We start from the raw sequence: 21,339 nt of genomic DNA, 5'->3' as shown, positions 1-21,339 counted from the left end.
CACATCCAGAGCATACTGAATATGATTTGGCTCTATCTCTTCCAACAACTTCATCTCACTTCCCTTTCAGAAATCACATTTATTAATAAGGTAGAAAACTACTTTTTGTTGTTCATTTCATGCTGTACAATTTTTGCTGAACAGTATTCTAAAAAGTGCAATCACATGCTTGATGTCAAATTTCATTTAAAACCTCTATTTCTTATCTTAACCAACTCTTATGTATATTACATCACTCATTTCCTAAACTGATTACCTTAAGTCCTGAGTGATTTCAATCCAAAAAGTAATCAACACTGCCAAAGGAGTTAATACAATAAAATCAGCTCCCATGCTATTATACAGTGTGCTTGCATGAAAACATCTCTACTCCTAGAGATTATAATTTATGTTACCTATGCTGTTTTAAAACATTCTTTTCTTGGCTACAATATTTCCCATGTGCAGAGGATATATCACAGGCTATGGATACAATGAATTCTCACTTCTTTAATGAATATTGTTTATTAGTTGAATTTCTTTTTTTCCTATACATATTTTTTTTTTTACTTTACAATATTGTATTGGTCCTATGTATATCTTATTTCAATTACAGCCACATAAATCTCATATTTGAAGTACTATTTGAATTTATATGAGATTTTATCATATGTTTTATAAAATATCATGATTATTTTCAATCATATTTCAGTATATGGTATAGGTGAGCGTAGACCCGTGCATTATTCCCCATAAATTTAGAAGAGTAGTTTATAAAGAATATCAACAGCTGTCTTTATCAATTTTGCTCTATTTTACTATCCTTTCACAATCATTCACACTCAGATTAATAGTCAGGATTATATGATAACAAATGTTAAACAGAGCTTCATGTCTTTAAAAAATGTTTGCAAGTGTTTGAGTAGCCCATATAGTTTTTACTTATTTTAATATAAATTTATTTATTTTAATTGGAGGTTAATTACTTTTAAGGATATACAATCTAGTATAAAATATTTATATACCTTGTGAAGCTAACTTCAGTCAAATGAAGTTTTCTTTTCTGAACAAACTTCTCTTAAGCAGTTGCTGAAGAGTCCCTTCTCTTTGGTGGCAAATAGAAATAAAAATACAATTAGTACCTTTTACTATATCTGGACTTTCACATACTCACTGGCTTGATTAGCTGAAAGCAGTCCAAACTTCTTCATGGAAGCAAAGTCATTTTCTGAGTAAAATTCTTTGAAAAATTTCTAAACAAATACTTTAATATTTATATCTCTACAGCTGACATTTTAAATGCCTTCACTGAAACGCAGGGGTCACAGTGATTTGATTCTAGGCCTCCTTTTCCTGAAACTCAATTTAATTCTTTTTTTCTTTTTTTTTTTCCATCCACTTAGGCACTTAGGAATATCCACCGAGACTTACATAATATCAGTTAAATCACTAGAAGCCCAGGATGGCCACCAGCCAAGGTTTGGGTAGGAGTTCTCATAACTTCTATAGAAATTTTCCCTGGTGTGTTTAGTATCAGTTGGTGTGGAAAGACACCACTTATTTATTCAGATTCTTCCAATATTATTATGCCTCTAAATTTTTAGATCATATATTTTATATATTGTTACTCAGTAGGTACACAGTATTGATATGTCTGCATATACTAATTTATTTCCTATTATGATTATATTGGCCAAAAATTTAATAAATCAAATAGGATGTGTTTAATTTAATAAAACATGTAAGCAAAGATTCTTAAAATATCACACTTGTGAGAATAGTTTTTAATTTATTTCAGGTTTACATAATTTATTTGAAATTGCCATTCTTTTGGTAAAACCCATTAAATTATAAAAAATGTCATGTAATAATTATAATTAAATTATAATTAAATTGGTAATTTTTTCATGTAATAAGCTATCTAATGAAAATAATACTATTTATTTTGGTGCAATGATATTGAGAAAATATTCAACAATAAATTTTATTGCAGATTATAACTTGTGTTCTTATATTTCCAATAGTTTTCAGTAAGTTAATTAATTGTACATTTTACTTGACAAGGAGTAATACTGATTCAGCTTAGATTTTTTAAATATTTGATTTGTGAATTACAATGTGTCTAGGGGACGATTTCCTTATGTTTAATTTATTTTGAGTTTTTTGAGCTTCATGGATCTGGATGTTCACTTCCCTCCCCAGATTTACAGTTTCTATATTGTTTTCATTTACTACATTAAATAAACTTTTGCCTCCCTTTCTCTTTCTTTCCTCCTTTTGGGATTTCCATGAAGTATATATTAGTGACTTATACTATCCTACAAATGCTATATGTTTTTTCCACTCTTTTTCACAGTTCTTGTTGTTGCTATTATTGTTCCTGTTGGTAATTTCTGATCTCATAAATAGTTCTTTTTCTTGATCTAGTCTGCTATTTAGTCTCTACTGCTTTTTTTCAGTTCAATTACTGTGTTCTTCAGTTCTAGGATTAGAATTTGTTTAGTTCTCTTTTACAGTTTCAAATTTTGTTGAACTTTTCATTTTGTTCTTATATTGATTTTCAAACTCTGTATAGTTGTTTATGTTTTCTGTTACCTCACTAAGCTTTTTTAAGATAAATATTCTGAATTATTAGTCAAACTTTTTTTTTAATTTTATTTTATTTTTAAACTTTACAATATTGTATTAGTTTTGCCAAATATCGAAATGAATCCGCCACAGGTATACCTGTGTTCCCCATCCTGAACCTCCTCCCTCCTCCCTCCCCATACCCTCCCTCTGGGTCGTCCCAGCGCACCAGCCCCAAGCATCCAGCATCGTGCATTGAACCTGGACTGGTGACTCGTTTCATACATGATATTATACATGTTTCAATGCCATTCTCCCAAATCTCCCCACCCTCTCCGTCTCCCACAGAGTCCATAAGACTGATCTATACATCAGTGTCTCTTTTGCTGTCTCGTACACAGGGTTATTGTTACCATCTTTCTAAATTCCATATATATGCATTAGTGCCATTAAAAAGAATACATTTGAATCAGTTCTAATGAGATGGATGAAACTGGAACCGATTATACAGAGTGAAGTAAGCCAGAAAGAAAAACACCAATACAGTAAACAAACATTTTTTAAATGGTTTGTGAATTCTTTTCAGATTTTGAAAGTTTCCAGAAGAGGGCCAAGTGACAGATGCAGCTGTACTGATTTGTCACTTTATATAATTCTAACTTTTTTTTTCCCCCAAGTTCAGTTCAGTTTAGTCGTTCAGTCATGTCCGACTCTTTGTGTTCCCATGGACTGCAGCACGCCAGGCCTCCCTGTCCATCACCAACTCCCAGAGTTTGCCCAAACTCATGTCCATTGAGTCAGTGATGCCATCCAATCATCTCATCCTCTGTCGTCCCCTTCCCCTCCTGCTTTCAATCTTTCTCAGCATCAGGGTCTTTTCCAATGAGTCAGTTCTTCGCATCAGGTGGACAAAGTATTGGAGTTTCAGCTTCAGCATAAGTCCTTCCAATGCACACTCAGGACTGATCTCCTTTAGGATGGACTGATTGGATCTCCTTGCAGTCCAAGGGACTCTTAAGAGTCTTCTACAACACCACAGTTCAAAAGCATCAATTCTTCGGCTTTCGGCTTTCTTCACAGTCCAACACTCACATCCATACATGACTACCTCTTGGAAAAACCATAGTCTTAACTAGATGGACCTTTGTTCGCAAAGTAATGTCTCTGCTTTTGAATATGCTGTCTAGTTTGGTCGTAACTTTCCTTCCAAGGAGTAAGCATCTTTTAATTTCATGGTTGCAATTGCCATCTGCAGTGATTTTGGAGGCCCAAAAATAAAGTCAGCCACTGTTTCCACTGTTTCCCCATCTATTTCCCGTGAAGTGATGGGACCAGATGCCATGATCTTCATTTTCTGAATGTTGAGTTTTAAGCCAATTTTTTCACTCTCCTCTTTCACTTTCATCAAGAGGCTCTTTAGTTCTTCTTCACTTTCTGCCATGAGGGTGGTGTCAGCTGCATATCTGAGGTTATTGATATTTCTCCCGGCAATCTTGATTCCAGCTTGTGCTTCATCCTGCCCAGCGTTTTCTCATGTTGTACTCTGCATGTAAGTTAAATAAGCAGGGTGACAATATACAGCCTCGACGTAATCCTTTCCCTATTGGAACCAGTCTGTTGTTCCATGTCCAGTTCTAACTGTTGCTTCCTGACCTGCATACAGATTTCTCAAGAGGCAGATCAGGTGGTCTGGTATTCCCATCTCTTTCAGAATTTTTTATAGTTTATCGTGATCCACAAAGTCAAATGCTTTGGCATAATCAATGAAACAGAAATAGATTTGTTTTCTGGAACTCTCTTGCTTTTTTGATGACCCAGAAGATGTTGCCAATTTGATATCTGGTCCTCTGCCTTTTCTATAACCAGCCTGAACATCTGGAAGTTCACGTTCATGTATTGCTGAAGTCTGGCTTGGAGTATTTTGAGCATTACTTTACTAGCCTGTGAGGTGAGGGCAATTGTGCAGCAGTTCGAGCATTCTTTGGCATTGCCTTTCTTTGGGATTGGAATGAAAACTGACCTTTTCCAGTCCTGTGGCCACTAAATTCCTCCTCAGTGAGGTGAGGAGAGAGTAGGAAAGAACAATGGAATAGGGTGCCATTTCCTTCTTTGTGGGATCTTCCCAACCCCCAAATTGAACCCACCTCTCCTGCACTGGCAGGCAGATTCTTTACTGCTGAGCCACCAGGTAATGAATATCATATATTATTATTATTTTAATATTATAAGCAGTATGCCCAGAATAGAATATATTTTAATGATAACAATATATTTCATTATCTTTGTGTTACAGTGAATATAATTGACATACAACATTGTGTTACATTTAGGCATCAAACATGATGTTCTGATATATATGTGTGTGTGTGTGTGTATATATATAAAATGAAACTTAGCATGCATGTATGCATGTATGCATATACTGCAATAAGATTACGACAATAAGTTTAGTTAAAATCCATTACCAACAATTACAATTGTTTCCTAGTGATGAGAATTTTAAAATCTACTATTTTATCAACTTTCAAATATAAGATGTATCATTTTTTTATTATAATTACAATGCTCTTTGGTACATCCCTAGTACCTATCTCCAAACTGGTAATTTGTACCTTTGACGAACATTACCTTAAAATTTTAATAACATTGTAGTGTTTGAAATATACTTTAAAAATTTATGTGGCTCTCTTTCTCCCTTTATATATATATATAAAATATATAAAATATATATCTATATTAAAAAAAATATATATATATGTTCTCCAAATCTACTGGAATATATGTATGGTCTACATTTATATGGAATATATAAGTGTATTCTGTAATTATATGGAATATACATATATATCTATATAAATAGAGAGAGAATCACATAATTTTTTATAAAATTATTTTCCCTGGTAGCTCAAACAGTATGGAATCTGCCTGCAAAGCAGGAGATCGAAGTTTGATCCCTGGGTTAGGATGATCCCCTGGAGAAGGGAATGGCAACCTACTCCAGTACTCTTTCCACAGAAAGAGGAGCCTGGTGGGCTACAGTCCCTGGAGTCACAAAGAATCGGACACAACTGAGTGACTAAAACACATATGTATATTCAATACAATGTGATTTTATTATAAAATATTTTTACACATTCTTATAATTTTAGTGGGAGAAAATTGAAAATATTGAGTCATATTTGACTTTCTATTAGAGACTGACAATTATAATTTGTACCGTAGAGAGGAAGGTATATTTTTTAGATATATGTATTTGTAAGGCAAATACCTGTGATAAAATTTATCATTATCAGGATTTTTGAAACATCTGCTTCTTTCTACAGTTAAAGAGATAATAATTTTTTTATTATCTTTTCAGAGATATGAATAACAGATATCGTCTAAATATAACTGTGGAAATAGGGAAAAGGTATTTCAAGCATTTTTTCCATTGTTTTTTTCTGAACAAAGTTACTTTTGAGCATATTTTTCAGTGCTTCTAGAACATCTTTTTTCCTACAGCTGTATATAATTGGGTTGAAAGATGGTGTGAAGATGGTATAGAATATTGCCAGGAATGTATCCTGGCCTGGAGTGTGATACTTTTTAGGTCTCACGTATATGAAAATAAATGGCCCACAGTACATTATGACTACAATCATGTGGAAGAAACAAGTAGAAAATGACTTTTTCCATGCCTCTGATGATTTCATTTGGAGGACAGTAAGGAGAATTTGGACATAAGAAGCAAAGATTAGAGAGGAAGGGATAAGCAGGAAAATGATGCCACTTACATAAACTCCTCATTCATAGTGTGTTGTGTCCACACAGGACAACACCAACATAGCGGGGACTTTACGGAAAAAGTGGTCAATGACTCGTGCCACAAAAGGGAAAGTGAAGTGTGTAAGCTGTGTGAACTATGGAGTTGATTATCCCAATAAATCAGGCCCCTCCAGCCTTGAGAACGCTGACATAGCCATTCATAAGATTGGGGTAGCACAGTGGGTGACAGATGGCTACATAGCGATCATAGGACATTGCTGCCAGGAGAAAACACTCACCACCCAAGAGGGTAAGGGATAGAAATATCTGGACGCCACAAGCTGCAAATGAAATAGTTTTGCTGCCTGACGGGAAATCAGTAACCATTTTGAGAACAATGTTGGAAATATGCAAGATATCCATAAAAGAGAGATGGCTAAGCAGGAAGTACATTGGAGTATGACGTCGTAATTCCCTGTGGATAATGAGAATCATGACTGTATTTTCTGTTACAGTCAAAACAAAAATGGTGAATATAAAACAGAAAAATACCAGACTTGCTTGAGAAGAAGTAAAGAGTTCCAAAAGAATGAAGTCATTGCTGAAAGTATGATTCTCATGCCCTATCATGAATTCCTTATTTTACCTATAAATAAATAAATAATAAAATTAGATCTAAACAGAAAATGGGGAAAAAGTAGTGTGAATCTCAAACTTGTTTATACTTAGCTGTATGTGAAAATGAGAGTTACTAACATGTATTTTGCAATTAAAGCCAAAGGAATTTCAGGCAACTTTTGAAGTAGATATTTTTTGTAATATGATGTTTATCGCTTTACAGAATTTTGTTGTTTTCTGCCAAATATCAACATGAATCAGCCATAGACTACTTTTTTTTTCATTATGAAATAAACAAATTCTGATTTTACATTGAATTCCTTGAAATTTTAAAATAAATTTACTACGATTTTACTTTTACGAGTTTTAAATGATCAGCATATGAATGAGGTTTGCAGGATATATGCATGTAAATTTGCTCCTGACTGTTTTTACTGGTTTGACTTACTAACTCAGTAAAAACTCCATATAGATGTAGATTCAGATTTCAGGCAGTGGTGCCTGCCAAGAATTGGTTGTTCATAAGTCTTGAATATCAGTGGTTACTGACAACTGAAATTCAATATGTCTGTGTACAAAGTTGTTGGTGTTTTCTCATGCCTGTAATAATTTTGTCCTCCTGATTTTGCTTTTTCTTATAGTCATCCTGATTCAAAACTTAATACATCATCTTAGTATTGAGTATGGGTAATGTCTAGTCTACTCACACTGAGTCCCTGTACCATGATAAGTTTAATAACATATATGAAACGAATCACCAGTCCAGGTTCGATGCAAGATACTGGATGCTTGGGGCTGGTGCACTGGGACGATCCAGAGGAATGGTATGGGGAGGGAGGAGGGAGGAGGGTTCAGGATGGGGAACACATGTATACCTGTGGCGGATTCATTTTGATATATGGCAAAACCAATAGAATATTGTAAAGTTAAAAAATAAAATTAAATTAAATAAAAAAAAAATATTGATTTATGTTTGTCTTGTCCCTGTTATCAAAGGTTTCCAATGATGTATCAATTATATTTACATTTTTAGAGAGTGTGTGTTGTCTCCACAAGATCGTTTATTATTTTGTCTTCAGGTACTAGAAACTCCATAATGCATTCACTGACTCCTTTATCATCCTACTTCTACCATCCTGCCAATATCCATGAAGCACCTAAAGTTTTGACAGCTCTCTTTTATAACTTATTGCATAACCAATCAATCAAGGATCTAGAAACATACTCCCAAGATGCTAGATTGATGAAAAAATATATTGTATGACAGCTAGGATCTTGAATGAAATTTTAATCTTGAATCAAAAGAGGATTGTTCTAGTGGTGAGTTTCCTTGCTTTATGTTCAAAGTGGAGACATATGCATTACATGTCTTAGACCCTTCCACATTTGTGCAACTCTTACCCAACATAAAGTCTCTTTCCATCTAGCAGCAACATTTCCTTGTTTAACAATGCTAAATTTCAGAAAAGAGATGTGCAATGCAGTTTATATCCCTGTATTTTCTAGAAGAATCTTGGAGATGAATCATAGAAAATGCTATCACTTTTAGGTTTTCTTTTAGCTAAAAACACAGCCGTATCTCAATCCTTCCTCAAAGGAAATAAAAAGACCTTCGTATTCTTTACTCAGTGAAATGTACTACACTCTAATCATTATCATTTTGCACTTATCAGGATTTTCAAAATACATTATATATAAAATCAAATTATATGTCATTCTTTAGTAGATTTATCGTTATAAAATTAAGCACACACAATATTGTTTTACATTTCCATTTAACTAGAGGTCAGTTATTCATTAATCTTGGTAAGACTGCACATTTATATATTAAAGAAATATTTGTATGTTCTAACATCTTGTAATTACATTAAAGTTATCATTGTAATGTAAACAAATGCAAAAACACCAAATCATTTCTTTCTGAAAAATACTTACTTTGAAAAGTGTTTAATTTGGAAATCCTGGGAAATGCTAAATATGAAGATTTATATTTTACGCAATATGACACTAGCATTTTACTTTTTAAATTTTCTATAACTTATAATATCAGTGACTTGCTTGATAAAATAATGATAAATTCTCTCAGAAAACTTCAAATATCAGACTTAGTTGGTGTGCAACTGACTTGAAATAACTGGTTGTTATAAATAATTCAATAAACTAAATAGATTTTCATTGAAGATATAGGAGTCCTAAATTGAATTGCCCTAAAAATGAATGAAATAAAAGTTTTCATTTTTAAGAAGTTGATATGGAATATGGGTAGAAAATTGTATGATAGATATTACCTAGCCTGAGGGCAGGTGTGCTTTTGACTCAGATAAAGATATTAGTCATATATATAAAAAATAGAATATAACCTAAATTTTTCTAATGCTTTGAAGAGACAAACAAGAAATTACAATGTAAACATATCTTTTATGTCTCTTCATGATATAAAAGTGAAAGTGAAGTTGCTCAGTCGTGTCCGACTCTTTGAGACCCCATGAACTGTAGCCTCCCAGGCTCCTCCGTCCATGGGATTCTCTAGGCAAGAGTACTAGAGTGGGTTACCATTTCCTTCTCCAAGGGATCTTCCCGACCCAGGGATCGAACCCGGGTCTCCCTCATTGGAGGCAGACGCTTATAACCTCTGAGCCACCAGGGAAGCCCCAATTAATAATGAATTTGAGTTAAAATGAATTTCTATAAAGTCAGGATAATAATGGTACATTTTTCACATTAATCTTTTGAAGATTAAGTGAAACACATTAGACAATACACTAAATAATACACACATGCATTATTACATAATAATACATACATACATGTAGTCTATACATACATGCACATACACACCAAACAAAAACTGCTGCTGCTGCTAAGCCACTTCAGTCGTGTCCGACTCTGTGTGACCCCATAGATGGCAGCCACCAGGCTCCCCCATCCCTGGGATTCTCCAGGCAAGAACACTGGAGTGGGTTGCCATTTCCTTCTCCAATGCAGGAAAGTGAAAAGTGAAAGTGAAGTCACTCAGTCGTGTCCAACTCTTAGTGACCCCATGGACTGCAGCCTACCAGGCTCCTCCATCCATGGGATTTTCCAGGCAAGAGTACTGGAGTGGGGTGCCATTGCCTTCTCCAAAACAAAAACTGGCACATTGTAAAAACTCAAACTAAAGGTTATTCTTTCTTCTTATTATTTTTGCTTCTATGATTAGTGTCTTAGAATTTCTATCATTAATATATTGTTATTTGTTATATTTAAAATATACATTTAAGCCATTATATACTAGAGAGACAGGGAGAGATAGAGAAATAAACAGGACCTTAGAGAATATAATCAGGTAATTGGAAGTAAATTTCAAAGAAGTGAACCAGAAATTCAATTTTGCTCACTATCTGTTAAAATTAGAGACTTTCTGGGAGAGAAACCAACTCTGCATGTTGAATGATATTTAGATTGGCTTCCTCACACTTATACACATGTATAGATCTGTGTGACAGAGGAAAGTAATGTTCTTTGTTGCTTCTTATTCTGAAATCAATCAAGAGAGCTGTTCATAATTTCATTTGAAATAGCCAGTGATATTGCCATTACACATTTCTTGCCCTGCAGACTTTTCAGGGTACTACATCATGCCCCAAGGAATTATTGTAGGATGATCTTACTTCTGCCTCTTCTTGCTGCCTCTCCAATTTAAGAGAATCTTGTGATTAGCATCTCATATTGATATCAAATTCATCACGTACAATGCTGAACTGCCCAAGTTCCCTTAAACAATGAATGATCCCATTGCATATAACTGCTCCATACAGAAATCAGAAAATCATTCTAACTTCTCTTTCTGTCTTCCCTCTTCCATTTGCAAATCACCATCTCCTACTGATTCTATGAAAATGCTTCTCATGGGTTATTCCTTCTCATGGTTGTGTGCTATATGTGTCCATGGAAGCTCTAAGGCATCCATTCTACTCTTTAAATTAAATAGACATGTATGAGCTCTGCAATACCTGAATAATATCACATGCTTCTCAAATCTACTTGAAGCCAGTGGAGTGTGTTCAATTAAATAAATCTAGACAACAGAAGTGTGTTGGGACTGTGTGCAGAGGCACATACCTTTCTTGTTCCTTCATCCTACTAGTTTGAATCTGTATGTGATGATTCTTGGTTGTGCATTCTTCCTGGAAGAGTTATACAGGAAACAAAGCTCAGGGATTCAGGAACAGAAAATTCAGATACCATAAAATATCCTATTGATCTTGACAACTAAGTATATTAGCATGAAATAACTCACTAAAATGTTCAAAAACTGATTTTAGAAGGAAAAAAGGAGTAGATTGTTCTGTGGTAATCATTTTCTAGCTTTAGCATTCCTACTAGATCATCAATTTTTATAGGTAACAGATCTAGTATAATTCTAGTATGTTTTATCCAAAATGCCTAATACTTTGCTTTATGGGATAGAATCTGAAAGTGTTATAATATTGTAATGATAATTTGAGTAGTCTTGTGCCTCCCACTACTCCCCACATAAATGCACTTTTTGCCCTAGTTCCTTAGTTTTCCTAGAACACAGATTTAAGAATGCAAATTTCTGCTGGGTACATTAAATTAAATAAATAAATAAACAAACATAAAATAAGATCTCCTTACCTTTAGTTCCCATTTTATGAACTGAAGTATTTGCGCTTATTTAATAGTGTGTTTCTTGTTTTTGTTTTTTTTTTAATCTTCGCCTATACCCTCTTCTCTCTTCCACATAAACAGTCTTCTCCATCATTGCTAGGGGCTTTTTGGTCTTCCACTAAGATTTTATGTTTGGTCCTTCATGTGCACAGACTTCCTTGATATTTTTCAAACTGTCTTCTCTCCTTCTCTTTCTTGCTCAGAACTATACAACTATGTCAGGATGTCATATCTGTTCTAGAGCTTCTCCATTTATGCTAAATTATACTCTCTGCACATTGAACATGACCTATCCACTCCTTCTTAACCCGGGCTCTGAAGTCTTCCCAAGGCCCATATCGCACCCCATTTCATTTTACTCATTTCTCACTACCTGGAAAAGGACCTTTTGTTGAGTTTTTTCACATCTAACTCACTAGCCCAACTGGTGCCTCATAGGCTACAAGCAACACTCTCCTCAATAGGCCGTTGCTTATACCATTCAGGTGTCTGCTTCAATATTATTTCTTACTTCTTACAGAGTGTTTGAAAGACATGGGTGATGCCTCAATCCAGGCACTTTCTTTGACATAGCTGAGGGTTTACAGGGACATGGGGAATAAATGTCTTGAGAGGAGGAATAAGAAACTGAGAGGGTACCCACCTCTTGAAGTCTTACTGTGTGTGGCTTCTGGGAAAGAAAACAACCACCCTTTGATAAAGTGACATGGGAAAATGTCCACATGGAACAGTCAAAGAAAGAAGTTAAAAAAAAAAAAAAAAGCATGAGGAAATACTTTGTGTGGAGAAAGGTATGGACACTGAAATATAGCAGGTTTTCCTCTGGGTGCTGTGGAAGAATTATGTGAAAGGGTTAAAGGAATAGTCTATTTCAGTGTTAATTGTACAAAGTGGTATAAATGTTTGATAAAGGAGGGGGAAACTGCCTTATCTGAATCCTTTCCCATTATTCCCTCTTTTCTTTGTATATTTTATTTCTACTCTTAAAGGTTTGCAACTACTCTGGCTGTTAAGGTTTCTGTGTATGACCTGTTCCTTACACTAGGTAGAAGCTCTAGGGAGGCAACTTGGTGGAATTCACTTGCTGTTGCATTGAGTCTCCTGGGTGTTTTGGCATCAGTAGATGAACTTGATTATTCTACAGACTGCCTATTACAAGGGGGGACATTAAAAAGATGGACTCACTTCACCGAAGTGACTCTGCTTATTTTAATCTTCATGAGTCAGTTAAATGATAACCAAATAAACTGAATATGTAACTGAACACAGCAAAAGAGTTTAGCTAATGTACTTATTTTACATATAATTATTTTGGCTGCCAACTCTAACTGAGCATTTATAAATGTCAGATAGCATTTTGAGTATCTTATATTTATTAGCATTTTACAGTTAACTATTATTTAATCAACAAAAATCTGCATGGATTCTACAGATGTTAAGCAACATTCTGAAGGTCATACAGATTATCCAGTTTCAAGTCCTAAAATTTTTGTCCCAGAACTCATATTCTAAAGTAGTATATCCCCACAAACTTTAACTACTTTACCACAAACTTTAGCAGCACAGACTCCATTTGACAATATCTTGTTTTAAATGAAGGGCAAAGATGGCTATTTCACATATGTGGTGTTCATATTATGGGGGGCAGGAGGTGTGTTTTCAGTTTATTTTTTAAAGCTGATTCTTCTTGAGCATATATATATATATATATATATATATATATATATATATAGACATTTGAGTTCAGATCTGTGTAAAGGTGGGGCATAAATTTTCCCCAATAAATATGTCTCCATTTTTTAAAAATAGAGGTAACATTGAACATTTCTCATAATTATGATAATAATATAAGAAACAAAGTGAAATGTTAAGCAAAATTCAGTCACAAGGTTATTCATGAATTAAGTACCTTGTATGTTTATTGTTATTATTATTATTGCTAGTTTTCATGTACACTTTTTATTTTCTATTGGGGTAGGTGATGCAGTGGTAAAGCAATTGCCTACTGATGCAGGAGATGCAAGAGATGTGGGTTCAGTCCCTGGGTTGGGAAGATCCCCTGGAGTAGGGAATGGCAACCCACTCCAGTATTTTTGCTGTTAAAATTCCATAGACGGAGAAGACTACAGCCCAGGGGATTGCAAAGAGTTGAACATGACTGAGTGACTAAGCACACACACAGCCCACTAATAATGTTGTGGTAATTTCAAGTGAACAGTGAAGGGACTCAGCCATATATATATATGTGGATCCATTCTCCTCCAGACTCCCATGCCATCTGGGCTTCCATATAACATTGAGCAGAGTCCCATGTGCTATACAGTAGGTTTTTGTTGAAAATCCATTTGAAATAGAGCAGTATTTACATGTCCATCCCAAACTCCCTATCCCTGTGCCCCCTCCTTCCCTGACAATCATGAGTTCATTTTTAAGTCTATGAATCTCTTTCTATTTTATAATTAAGTTCATTCATATCATTTCTCTTTAGATTCCACATATAAGGGATGTCATACTATATTTCTCCTTCTCTGTCTGACTTACTTCATTCAGTATGACATTCTGATGTTAAATTATTAACTCTATCACAGTGAAGCTGTGACTAATCTACTTAATGTACCTTAAGTGGACTATAGAAATAAGATACTTAATGAAATTATCCTTTAATCAAACTATGGCCCTGTTTAGGAGAACAAGCATAGTTTAAAATATTTGAATAATGGTTGAATTTTATTAAAGACTTTTAAACATGGTATTGAGTTTGAAGCTAAATGCAGCAATTAGTATTTCTTCTAAATCTCTAGGTGTCACTTCCAAATTACTCCAGGAACCTGAACAGCTGGTTCTGTCCCATGCTTCTTAATATTGTCTTCTTTAGATCATACTTCTGTTTAATTCATGTGAAATAAAGGAAACAATTTGAACAAAAATACTATACAACAAAAGAAAAAGTTGTGAAAGTTGGGATTCAGATCAAGCAAAAATGGCAAAATAAAACATTTAAATTACTAAATTAGATTCTGCTGCTAAGTCACTTCAGTCGTGTCCGACCCTGGGTGACCCCATAGATGGCAGCCCACCAAGCTCCCCTATCCCTGGGATTCTCCAGGCAAGAACACTGGAGTGAGTTGCTATTCCCTTCTCCAATGCATGAAAGTGAAAAGTGAAAGTGAAGTCGCTCAGTCGTGTCTGACTCTCAGTGACCCCATGGACTGCAGCCTTCCAGGCTCCTCCATCCACGGGATTCTCCAGGCAAGAGTACTGGAGTGGGGTGCCATTGCCTTCTCTGAATTAGATTCTAAACAAGTTATTTAAAAGTATTGTCTTACAGTTAACTTTATATTAATATTTAATTTCTTTATCTTTGGAGAGTTATGTGTGCATGCATGCTAGGTTCCTTCAATAATGTCTGACTCTTTGTGACCCTATAGACTGTATCCCAGCAGTCTCCTCTGTTCATGGGGACTCTTCAGACAAGAATACCCAAGCAGGTTGCCATGCCCTCTTCCAGGTGATCTTCCTGACACTGGGATTGAATCAGCGTCTCTTATGTCTCCTGCATTGGCAGGTGGTTTCTTTACCACTAGTACCCCTGGTAAGCCAGAGTTATGTGCACATATTTGTAAATACATAGATGTTCAAACAAATATACAATTGTAACTATTTTCTCTGAAAATCCAATGGCCTCTAATTTTTCCAAATTTCTTAGCTATAACTAATTGTGGGTGTGTACTCAGCAGGGGAAATAGGAATATACTGATAAAATAAGTTTCCTACTTTAAGGGAAGACAAAAAATTGAACATGAACATTTTCTCTGCCCATTAGATCTCCTTCCATCCCTACAGTGTGTATTGTACATCTGCATTATGTATTAATCAGACATCCTCAAGGTCAGAAAAACCCACTAAAATATAAGGATTTTTTGTTTTTTCTGATACCAACCTCATAACTCCTTAGCAATTAATGTTCCCTTCTCAATCTTGTAAAGGATCGTGATGACTCACCATTTACCTTGTACATGTAGATATCTTTGGTAAACTTTATAAACAATGCCAAGATATTATTTCACTTAAAGATAGTGGTTGGTACTGACAGATTGGAACAGATGGCCTGGGGAGATATGGGTTAGATCTAAGGAAAGATGTTAGCTTACTTATGACTTTACTAAGATTACTAGCTGTATTATTTGTATTCTGTTTCTTTTGCAAGATTATTTATTGTATTACCAAATGTGTGACTGAGACTGATAAAAATAATGATGACTAGGCACCTTGAAACAATAGATCACATGTATAGTTGTATAAGATCAATGACTGTAATAGTGCAACCCTAGGTATGAGAAGCAAGAGTTAATCATTCTCTGGGTCATAACATACTGGTTTTGGGTCCTATACTTTATTTCTGTGGCTCAGATGTTAAAGTGACTGCCTGGAATGCGGGAGAACCGGGTTTGAGGAAGATCCCCTGGAGAAGGAAAATGGCAACCCACTCTTGCCTGGAGAATCCCACGGAGGTAGGAGCCTGGGAGGCTACAGTTCATGGGGTCGCAAAGAGTCGGAAATGACTAAGCAATTGCACTTACTATTACTAAAAGGACCTAGTCCAGTAATAGCACATTGAGTGTCCTATCAACAAAATCCTTGACTGATCTGGAAATGAGCATTCTTAGCACTGCGAGACAAACCACTCATAAAATGCCTCTCAAAACTTGATCAATATTGACACATAAAGGAAGGGGATTATAAAATAAAGATTTTCACCATCCAGTTACACAAGAATCAAGTCATTAAACACTGCAGTTGCTAACATGCTTTATACTCTCAAAGGAGTTCTAGGTGAAGATCAGGATATGGAATTTTGTGCTCATGGAAAACTCCTAGAAGTGACCCTAAGACGGACTTTTTTCCAGGAGAAAATTTTATGAACTCAGTTTCTTGCATCTTCCCATATTTAGAAAAGCACTAAAGCTGCTATCTAAGATATCCCTTGCAAATGGCAGTAAACATCTCCAAAATGTGTGCTTGATGGCTTGTATCCTTTCAGCAGAATCACATATATACTAGCCTCCCCCTGACCTCATAGGAACAGTTCTCAGAGCTCTCTGAGGGGCTGTCTCTGAGATTACAGTCCTCAAGCTGTCTTGTGTAAAATTTTCCATTTCTTTGAAGATTGACTAATGATTAACTTTTTCCTCCATAATGCCTTGAAAACCCAAACTTTAAAGTGTGTAACTTATTTTTTATCTGCCTTCCTTGGGTGAAGAGTACATAATAATAGGAAAAAAAATTTCAGATTTCCAATGACATGATTCTATTAATGTAATTGAAATATTTTATTACACTGCATAATTAAAAGAAACAAAGTTACAGCTTCAAGCCCAATGGAGGCGGAATAGATTCATTATATACATACCCAGTTCAATGAAAATAGAAAATCTTCATGAATTAAATGGAAATAGTGATATCAGAAAGTGTATACTTGTATAATAAGTAACAGGTAAGTTATTTAAAAATTCCAAATATTCCTGTAAACATCATGTGTTATCTATCAGTAAACCACCAATTCGTGTTTGATTTAGAAGGAATTTTTTTTTCTTTTTTTCAAAGAAAAAAGATGAATGATTTTTATGGATGAATATTTCAAAAAGAAAGATACACAAATACGAAATAAGCTAATTCAAAAGTCTGCAGCATCATTACACGTTCAGCTCAGTTCATTCAGTTCAGTCGCTCAGTCGTGTCTGACTCTTTGCAACCCCATGAATCGCAGCACGCCAGGCCTCCCTGTCCATCACCAACTCCCGAAGTTCACCCAAACTCATGTCCATCGAGTCAGTGATGCCATCCAGCCATCTCATCCTCTGTCGTCCCCTTCTCCTCTTGCCCCCAATCCCTCCCAGCATCACAGTCTTTTCCAATGAGTCAACTCTTCCCATGAGGTGGCCAAAGTACTGGAGTTTCAGCTTTAGCATCATTCCTTCCAAAGAAATCCCAGGGCTGATCTCCTTCAGAATGGACTGGTTGGATCTCCTTGCAGTCCAAGGGACTCTCAAGAGTCTTCTCCAACACCACAGTTCAAAAGCATCAATTCTTCGGTGATCAGCTTTCTTCACAGTCCAACTCTCACATCCATACATGACTACTGGAAAAACCATAGCCTTGGCTAGATGGACCTTTGTTGGCAAAGTAATGTCTCTGCTTTTCAATATGCCATCTAGGTTGGTCATAAGTTTTCTTCCAAGGAGTAAGTGTCTTTTAATTTCATGGCTGCAGTCACCATCTGCAGTGATATTGGAGCCCCCCAAAATTAAGTCTGACACTGTTTCCACTGTTTCCCCATCTATTTCCCATGAAGTGATGGGACCAGATGCCATAATCTTCATTTTCTGAATGTTGAGCTTTAAGCCAACTTTTTCACTCTCCTCTTTCACTTTCATCAAGAGGCTTTTGAGTTCCTCTTCACTTTCTGCCATAAGGGTGGTGTCATCTGCATATCTGAGGTTATTGATATTTCTCCCGGCAATCTTGATTCCAGCTTGTGCTTCTTGCAGCCCATCGTTTCTCATGATGTACTCTGCATAGAAGTTAAATAAGCAGGGTGACAATATACAGCCTTGATGTACTCCTTTTCCTATTTGGAACCAGTCTGTTGTTCCATGTCTAGTTCTAACTGTTGCTTCCTGACCTGCATATAGGTTTCTAAAGAGGCAGTCAGGTGGTCTGGTATTCCCATCTCTTTCAGAATTCTCCACAGTTTATTGTGGATCATTGAAAAAGCAGAAGAGCTCCAGAAAAACATCTATTTCTGTTTTATTGACTATGCCAAAGCCTTTGACTGTGTGGATCATCACACGTTAGGAAAATACTAATTAGACCAAATGAGTACATTAAACAAGACAGACAAAATAAAAAGAAACAATAATATCAACAACTTGGAGCAACTGCTACTGATGTATTCTGCTAGCAGGAGTTTAAAATCCAATATCCACACTGAAAACAGATAATTAAAAATTTATTCATACTTTTACCAAAAAAGTAAAAACATATGATCACAGCCAAAAAAAATAAAGAGAGAGAGAAATTAATAGGAGCTTAATCATAACAGCTCCAGACTGAAAATAGCCCTGATATCTATCAAGAAAATAATACATAAATAAATGGTGATTCACACCAATAACAAAGTACTACTTAGCGATGAAAGAAACAAACTGCTGATAGTGTAAATTTGTGTAGGAATCTTTAAAAACTTTTAATTTGAAATAAAGATATAAAAGACAAGAAAAATACACACTGTACAGTTTCGTTGATATAAGATTCAAGTACATGTTAAAATAACAGAGATACAAATCAGGAGAGTATTTGTTGCCGGGTTGAGTGATTTCACTGAAAAAGGACATGAGGGACATTTTTGGTTTAATAACAGTTTTGTCTCGTGGTCTTCCCTGGTGGCTCAGAGGTTAAAGTGTCTGCCTGGAATGTGGGAGACCTGGGTTTGATCCCTGGGTCAGGAAGATCCCCTGGAGAAGGAAATGGCAACCCACTCCAGTGCTCTTGCCTGGAGAATCCCATGGAGGGAGGAGCCTGGTACGCTACAGTCCATGGGGTCTCAAAGAGTCGGACACGACTGAGCGACTTCATTTTCACTTTCACTGTATATACGAAACTGGATATCCACATTGCAAGCAGATTCTTTACCATCTGAGCCACCAGGAAAACCCAAAGGGTTTGTCTCTTGATACTGGATGCAAGTTATAAGTGCATGTACTATGGAAACTGGCTTAAGTGAGGCCTATGTCAATGCGTATTCTAGTGTTCCTAAGTTATATCATTTTTTTTTTTAAAGCAACAAATTTCAACATTGTTTGAAAACTTTGTTCATTCCTTGAACAAATATTTATTGTGCAGTGGGGTGTAGAAGCATTTTAATAAGGATTTGTGATTAACAGGTTTTTAATAATCAATAGTCTAATTTATTGACGATTAACTTAGCAAATGATCCCAAAGTATGGAGTTCCATATGAATTATAAAGTAAAACAGAAATAACACATGAAGATATAATGAGTATATACTGTCTAAACACATTGTACAATCTTGAACTTTAGGGCAGATAAATCTAATGTTAATCAAGACTTAAGGCAGTGCACTGATCCATACACTTTCTCAGAGCTCCCTTGACCTCACTGTTCCTCACACTATAGATGAGGGGGTTTAGCACAGGGGTGAAGATAGTATAAAATGCTGACACAAACTTATCATGTTTAGCTGACCTGTAAGATTTGGGTCTCATGTAGGTAAAAATGGCAGCTCCAAAAAAGAGTCCCACCACAGAGATATGTGAGGAGCAGGTGGCAAAAGCCTTCCTGCGGGCTTCATTAGAATGCATCTGGAGAATGGCAGCAAGGATGAGACTATAGGAAATCAAGATGAGGGACATGGGGATCAGGAGCATTAACACACAGCAGATGTACATGACATACTCAAAGACAGAAGTGTCAGCACAAGCCAAACGCACAAGAGTGGGTGCCTCACAAAAGAAGTGATCGATCTCATGTGTGCTGCAAAATGAGAAGTTCAGGGTAGCAGCAGCCTGCATGAGTCCATCAACTGCACCAAGGAACCAAGACCCCAAAATCATACTGAGGCATACTTTCCAACTCATGAGGACTGGGTATCTCAGTGGATGGCAAATAGCAACATAGTGGTCATAGGACATGGCTGCTAAGAGGAAGGACTCACCCCCTCCTAAAGTGAGGAAGAAGAAGATCTGGAACCCACAGCCAGCAGGGGAGATGAACTTCCTGCCGGTCAAATAGTCAACGGCCATTTTGGGCACTATGGTGGAAATCAGCATCAGGTCCATGAGAGAGAGTTGGCTCAGGAGGAAGTACATGGGCCTGTGGAGTCGGGGGTCCAGGAGAATCAGGAGAAGCATGAGGGCATTGCCCACGAGGGAGGTGAAAGCAACTATCAGAACCAACACAAAGAGAAACCGGTGGGCTCCAGTGTGGTTAAAGAGACCTAGGAGAATGAAATCTGCAGTGATATTCCAGTTTTCCATGATTTCAAACAAGAGTGATACTGCAAATGGAGAAATACATGAGGGTTACATATGCACAGCGTACAAACTTTATTGCAACACACTAAATCCAATAATTTTCTTGATATCAATTAATCTTGGAAGTTATTTTTACTTTCAAAATAAGATGGCATACTCTTATGCACAGGAAGTAGAAGAACTGAGTCTGTAGATGGAAACAACTTAATTTGAAATTGTTAGTGCACTTACTTTAACTTTGCCAAGCTATAAATTGAAAACAATAATGACCTTCTTAGTAGTATCCCCCCACAATGTAATCCCATAAATCTGTTTAAACCTTCATAACTGGAAAGTATGTTTTGTGTAGGGAGAATTTTTCCCTGCAAATTCACAGAAACACAACTTTTATTGGATAAAGAAAAAAAAATCTTCTTACTTCTTCACTCAAATACAGAGATGAATTAATTTATCCTTCAGTTTCATGAGGATCTAAGTCCTCAAAAGCATTTTCATCTCTGATATCCTGGAGCCAAAGCTGTTGTAGCTAGTTAAATAAATACAACCATAATTGCAGAAGTAAGGAGGCTAATTCAGTTTCGATGATATGTTGTGATTCAGTGAAGTGACCTGACAGAAAGAGTCCTCTTCTTCCACGGTCATTCTCTTTACCCACACCTTTTACATTCATCTCATACTAGTCAATCAAGAAGAAGAAAGGCATTGC

At 35.9% G+C, this 21,339-nt stretch overlaps 1 protein-coding gene and 1 pseudogene across 1 annotated transcript; both read right to left on the bottom strand.

The window, feature by feature from the left end:
- Positions 1–5,927: 5,927 nt before the first annotated feature.
- On the bottom strand, positions 5,928–6,921 carry LOC147369208 (olfactory receptor 2AJ1-like; annotated as a pseudogene).
- A 12,776-nt stretch (positions 6,922–19,697) lies between these two features.
- Positions 19,698–20,657, bottom strand: LOC147369207 (olfactory receptor 2T8-like). The gene has a single exon (XM_086413494.1). The coding sequence runs from the start codon at positions 20,634–20,636 to the stop codon at positions 19,698–19,700; it is 939 nt and encodes a 312-aa protein (XP_086269620.1). The 5' UTR covers positions 20,637–20,657.
- Between the last annotated feature and the right edge of the window lie 682 nt (positions 20,658–21,339).

This window comes from Bos grunniens, chromosome 7 (genome assembly GCF_055505025.1).
Source record: "Bos grunniens cultivar Pamir isolate PY7600 chromosome 7, Bosgru_T2T1.0, whole genome shotgun sequence".
Lineage (NCBI taxonomy): Eukaryota > Metazoa > Chordata > Mammalia > Artiodactyla > Bovidae > Bos > Bos grunniens.
Note: the sequence above shows the minus strand (reverse complement) of the source record. Positions and strands in the feature narration are given on the sequence as shown.